The sequence below is a fragment of the Armigeres subalbatus genome, chromosome 2 (assembly GCF_024139115.2).
Source record: "Armigeres subalbatus isolate Guangzhou_Male chromosome 2, GZ_Asu_2, whole genome shotgun sequence".
NCBI classification, from domain to species: domain Eukaryota; kingdom Metazoa; phylum Arthropoda; class Insecta; order Diptera; family Culicidae; genus Armigeres; species Armigeres subalbatus.
The window spans coordinates 203,260,686-203,267,155 of record NC_085140.1 but is presented as its reverse complement, the minus strand read 5'-3'; the positions used below and the strand labels follow the sequence as shown (position 1 = coordinate 203,267,155).

Sequence of the window (6,470 nt, the reverse complement as noted above, 5' to 3'; positions counted from 1 at the left end):
CTACTCGCCAAAACAGAGAACGATAAATACAAAGAAATAAGGATAGCTGAGAAAAAACTTCACAAGCGTATGAAACGCTGGCACGACCAGACACTTCACCAGGAACGACGCGTGGTATGTAGTTCTATAAAATGATCAACATCATGCATTAGAAAAGCGCACTAGCACCAGTCATGATCAATGAAAGCTCCAGAAATATATCGACTGACCTGGAAGGGGTTGCTGCTAGATGGAAGGTGCACTTTGAGTTATTGTTGAACCGGATAAAGATGGAACTCCGGCCGAGCTTCTAGAAGTTGGAAGGGACCGGCCGAACGAATAACTCCAACATATAGCCTAGCCGCAGCTCACGATAGGGAATTTTTAACGGGATAATTATCAACTGTCTAAGACGTGTGTAGTACTAAACTCTAATGGAAAATACTAAACTCGTCTTTTCAGTTTGTGGATTTAACTTTAATAGATTTTCATTTTAACAATTTCCAATTTTCTCCTGTATTAAAATGTTTCGAATCAACTTTGCGCTGAAATGTATCTTCCCATGAAAAACACATTTTGCAGACACATCTGTATTAGCCATAACCTGTCAGAACTTTGCTTTCGAAGTCAGTTTGCACAAGCGGGAGTGAGTTTAACCAAAAACGAGCTAACGAAAATTTAGGAACAAACTTTATTCATTTACATTTCGAAACATATTTCATGCGTCACGATGGGTACGCTAATTAAATATTCATGCATGTTTCTGCTCCCGTTGCTTCCACAATTTGAAATGCAAACGTATTTAAATAGACACAGACAGCCTGTCATCAGTTTTATCAGTATCTTAGTTCCACGGATGCAAATCTGTGGGCTCTTACTGGCAAGAAAGAGCTGGAAGATTATGAATCCCAGCTATGGCATGTAAGAAGTGATATCGCATTTAATAAAATCATTTCACATCTGTTCGAAATTTCAATGCAGAATAAACGGTAAAAGTAGAATTTGCAGCACACCGTTTAAAAACACTTGACTAAACAGTGTCTTCAATGTTGTCAACACATCATTGGATATAAACGCATGTAGAAATATCCCCTAAGAGCAGTTCAGTTTCGAGCGCCAAATAAAAATGAAGCATTTTGCCATAATCACTGTTGCAATTATCTGCGCCGTTTTAGGGGTTGCCGAGTCCAAAACATTCACACAATGTGAATTGGCTAAGCTTTTGCACAGGACGTATAACTTCGACAAAGCCAAAGTCAACAATTTCGTCTGTCTGGCGCAGGCAGAAAGTTCCCTCAACACGGTCAAAACACACAAGAACAGCAATGGGTCCACCGATTATGGACTGTTTCAGATCAACAATAAGTATTGGTGCTCATCTGCAGGATATTCTTCCAGCAACGAGTGTAAACTTTCTTGCGCTGGTGAGTAAATAAGCAGTTCAATATGATCGAGCTACATAAACTAACGTGTTCGATATTTCAGATTTATTAACGAACGATATATCTAAAGCAGTAAGTTGCGCAAATAAAATATATGCGCGCCATGGCTACTCCGCCTGGTATGGATGGAAAGCCAAATGCAAGAGTGGTGTAAAGGACCTCTCGTCGTGCATGTAAATGTTCTACGAAGATTGTATTGAAATCAAATGAAATACAACGTGTTTGATTATGAGTTGTTTTAATCTCTCTGGTATAACAGTGGTGTTTTAATGCGACGACTTGAGTTTGGTCATATGAGAACTATTTCTTTAGAACTAAATTTGTTTGCAAATTTCTAATACGTCAGTGCATATTTTAACTATGTGAGAATTACCTGAATTTTCACATAAATTGATGCTATTCTAATTGTAATAACGGAACAAGGAGGTAAATATTGACAATAGACAATGTATTTTGTCTAAAATTGGAAATTTACTTCAATCCACCAAGGTATAATGAAATGGCTATATAGTTATTCACTCCAAAGATAATTGTTTAATAGAAGGCCCGGAGACCCATAGTATTGTATACATCTCGACGAATTGAGGTGATATCTGTCTGTATGTATATGCATTTATGTATGTATGTGCGTAAAATAAAACTCACTTATATTTTATGTTCATTAAACATTTATAACGGCCTTTTAATAAATTTAGAAAATCGTTAATTCTTTACTCGTAAGTGACATTTGGCTAAATGAGCCGTTCGTCCACATTACTCCGAATAATTTACTCTACAGCTGAATGTCAACTCGAGGTAACAAACTGCGATCCGTTCTTATCGGTTCTCTCAGATCACTGCACAAAATTGGGAAGTAACAGATCCTTCACCCAGCCTTCGAAGTAAAAAAGAATACAGAAAAACCAACTTACGCTGGCAAAAAGTTAAAGTTGAATGCTCACATTAAAATTTCAACTTGTTTCCATTACACCAAACAGCGCTTTGGGAACGGTGTGCACTAGTAAACCCCGCCTTACGCCAAGCCAGCCAGCCCACTCTAGGTGGCCGCACTTGCCCGACTGTCTGCCTCGAAGAGTGGGTTGTTATGCAGAAAAAGACGTGCTCTTACTTTCTATCCGTGTTTTTTTCTCGCCACCGGAACCTAACCCAAACTGACACAACTCTTTTCTCAACATCCAACGGTCGGTGGCAGCGAAGGTTGTTAGATAAATGAAGGTGGAGTAGGTGGTTATTCGCAGTTTTCCTTCGAACGTTCTGTTCTACACAGGTGATGCCAAAAAAGATGGAGCAAACTTTCTAACAAAAGCAATTAATTTTTTGCCCCACATCACTTCCTTTTGGTGGAGCGTCTTTTATTGTTATAAAACAAAATACACCATGGGAAAGCAGACATTGGAATGGTATGATTATTTTCATGTTCGATGGGCCAAACGATGTGAATCATACGGCAATAGATGTTTCACGTTTTTTGTACACTGAGTATACGTAAAGGCTGTGGAAGCACTCCATAACCTAACTTTTGATAAAAGGCTCGAATATCTATTTAGTTGTATACATGCTGAGCTGAGCAGATGCTCAACGAACTGCGATGATGTCTCTGGAATTTATGCGAACATCCTTTAAGAGCTATTTTGACATAAGAGATGTGCTTTTTTTATACTGCATGTAGCACTAGCGCGTAGTACCATTAGGTGAATTAATCTGGATTTTTGTCTGCGATTTTGCTTCGCTTACACAAAATAACACGTACGTTTATCTGTGCCTACACATAGAAAAGCAACGAATCTCGATAACAACAAGTAGAAGATGTATCAAATTCCTTACACAATTTCTAGTATGAAAATGGATGATATTTTTAAACAGCTTTGTTTTTCGCTTCCAAGCGATTGCACTTGGTTTGGCTCGGTACTCGTTTTCAAGAGCTAGCAGCTTAGTCCTATGGGTTTTGGCCGCCACCATATAGATATTTCATTTCTGGTGAATCAGGACCTACTGCATTACCTGTTTTTTTATGTTTGTGCCTTCAATGTGAAGCAGTGTAAAATATAAGATTTGGATTCGAACTTATAAACTTTACCCCAATGTTCAAGGTGATTCAAATCTATGTGTTTATGGTTTATCCGATAATGCATAAAAATGTACAAAATACTACCTTGTCTCTTCCTAACAACTACCCGACTGGGAAGGCAAAACAAGATTATAACATGATTGTAACAACATCAGTTGATACCGTTGACAACCGTTGATATAATCGAGTTATGATAAATTATTATCACATTTTTTCTTAACAAAATTATAACAGAATTAGTAATGTTTCATTGTTTTGTTAGAAAATTTAGTTATTTTAACAACATCCTGTACCAAGTTTATAACAGTCTATGTTAGAAAAACTGTTGAGCTCCGTAACACAATATGATATAAATTTGTTATGCTCTCCTGATTGGGACTCACCTCTGTTAACTTCAATAAACTTATTGTCCGCGTTTGTATTACTATTTTTTTCATGGAGCCCAATTTAAAAAATGTCCTCGTAGGATTCGCCTCCCCAAAACATAGGAACTATGCAATAAGCAATAAAAGAATCCTGGAAGTGTTCAGAAGGTTTTGGAGGAAACTTATAGAAATTCTGATAGCTCCCAACCCCTGCTTCCAAGTCACTTGTCACTGGAATAACACATATTATGAGTAACTGCCATGTTACTCATTTTAGTGTAATTGACGATTAACGATTTCCGATGAGTTCATTTCACACAGTGAGAGAGCGGTCGGAAAACGGAATCAACCTCAATTATATTTTTTCATGTAAATTGAAAATTATCGCAACATCTTTATACTATTTCAGAGGAGTCTCCATTTGTTTCGATATGACCAAACTAAAGTACGATGTTTATAGTCGCACATTTTAGTTGTATCGTATCGAAACATAACGAAAATCCACAGAAAAAGTCATTTTCGTTGCGGTGCATGCCGGACGCAACCGCCATCATGGCGATCAAAATGGACTTGACAGTTCGAAGCAAAGTTTCTTACACATATCAAAAGAATGAAAGACATTACACAGCGACTGTGCATGTATTACACATAATTTTCACACAGATTACTATTTTTTCGTGTCATCGTCGTCATGTGTGAAAATTATTCATGCGATGTGAAATTTACTTTAAGCGTGTGCATCCGTTTTCAATAATTTCAATCAAATAGAACTTTTTTATTCGAGTCAGCTTGCCTTCAATTTTTTGTTAGGTTCCATAGAACGAGATGTTTTCAAGAATCGTGTTGCAACATTCACTCGACAGACATGTGGCACCATACGTAACAATTGTAGGTTTTGAGTAACCAGCGATCATAGGCATCCCGAGATCAATCTCGGGAGAAAATCCCCACAACAGGAGACTTTCGGGCATTGTTTGGTTTACTCCGAGGCTATAAGTTCTCACCCCTCTAGTGATCGGGCAGCCGGGAACCTCAACCCGGGTTCTAAGTCCCTCGCAACATCAACCATCGACTTCATCAAGGTCAGCTGGAGGGGCCTCACATTTCCCCAATCCCATTTCTGTCGCCTCATCTGCACAGCCACAAATTCCCTGGTCTTTTACTGCAACAATGCAAGAACGAAAATGCTGCTCTCAACAATTTCAGAGCTCTAAAGATGATGTTCAGCTTTCTGATTTTGTTAAATTTATTTTTCGGTGTTCCGTATATCTGGATCTACGGTCGGATAAATTTAAACATTTGTGGAATTTAATTTCCGTTCTGAACTATCATGACCTCTGGAGGGAACAAGTGGCTTGATCGCGACAATTGGGGTAAATTTCCTGCCTCAAGTTTTTACCTTATTACCTCATATTTTCTGTTTCGCCGACCAATTTTTCGATCACTAACCAGTTCTATTTTAAAATGTTAGTATTTGGTTTTAAAATATTTCCCCTCCCCCTGCCAAGTGAGTTTATTGATGAAGTGTCAGCATACACAGTCCGTCTGAAAGTTGTTCGTGGACCATAGCGCGTCTGGAAGACCGACGGAAAATGATTTTTGGTTTGGAAAACTAGAAGGTGCTTCTTGAACACCACCGGGAAATGGTTTGTGGGTGCTTGAAGACCGCCGGGAGTAGTTTATGGGTTGGAAAACTACAAGGCGTGTCAGGAAAATGTTTTGATTTTAGCTACACTACGAACAAGATATCCGGCGCCAAATGACAAATGTGTTAAAACACACACAATTAGGGGCGATTCAAATATTACGTCCATCACTTTGAGATTTCTAGACCCTCGCTTCTCCCTCTGTCACGTTTTTTGTATACCTAGTATACATATTTGTAATTTGGTTGATTTTGTAAATCTCTTGTCAATTCTCCCCACAAACTCAATCTTTTCCTGCCTACCACAGATAAGCAAGATAGTAAAGCCTACTGTTGTGGGATTAGATGTAGTAAATTGAGCTTTCTGAACGATTCACAGGCTTGTTAAGGGCGAGCACCCAAGTCAGACTCGCATGGCATGTCAGAAGTGAGAACCTAAGTAAGCCCACATGGTGTGTCAGAGCGTGTGTCAGGAGGAGTGGCAAGGTGTAATAGGGTGAGCACCCAAATATGTCTCAGAGATAATTTTAGGTGTCTGTATGCAGATTTGCCTTCATCCCTCTACAAAAAAAAAACCGTTCTTCCCCTTCAACCTGTGACGTAATTTTTGATTATTTATTTACTGCCAGACTAAGGCTGGAGTGGCCTGTGCTGCACACAAAAGTCTTCTCCATTCAGCTCGGTCCATGGCTGCACGTCGCCAACCACGCAGTCTGCGGGGGTCCGCGACGTTAGGCATAAGGACGTTAGGCATAAGTACGTTAGGCATAAGTACGTTAGGCATAATGGACGTTAGGCATAATATACGTTTGCCATAATGGACGTTTGGCATAATTCTGCCTTCTTTATCTCATGGCCTGTTCTTTGGGTCATTTTATGCCTATCGTACCTATGCCTAACGTCCTTATGCCTAACGTACTGATGCCCATCGCCCTTATGCCTCACGTACTTATGCCTAACGGGGTATACCC

At 39.2% G+C, this 6,470-nt stretch overlaps 1 protein-coding gene across 1 annotated transcript; it reads left to right on the top strand.

Annotated features, from left to right (window-relative positions):
• The first annotated feature begins 1,091 nt into the window (after window positions 1-1,091).
• LOC134215765 (lysozyme-like) lies at window positions 1,092-1,657 on the top strand. The gene is made up of 2 exons (XM_062694887.1): window positions 1,092-1,403; window positions 1,465-1,657. The coding sequence occupies exons 1-2, from the start codon at window positions 1,106-1,108 to the stop codon at window positions 1,596-1,598; spliced, it is 432 nt and encodes a 143-aa protein (XP_062550871.1). The 5' UTR covers window positions 1,092-1,105; the 3' UTR covers window positions 1,599-1,657.
• The last annotated feature ends 4,813 nt before the right edge of the window (window positions 1,658-6,470 follow it).

What these genes read in the sequence shown, in the direction of transcription:
- LOC134215765 (XM_062694887.1), top strand. Translation starts at nt 1,106, where the DNA reads ATGAAGCATTTTGCCATAATCACTGTTGCAATTATCTGCGCCGTTTTA. An exon ending in GTGTAAACTTTCTTGCGCTG is followed by an intron (nt 1,404 to 1,464) that starts GTGAGTAAATAA and finishes TCGATATTTCAG; the next exon opens with ATTTATTAACGAACGATATA.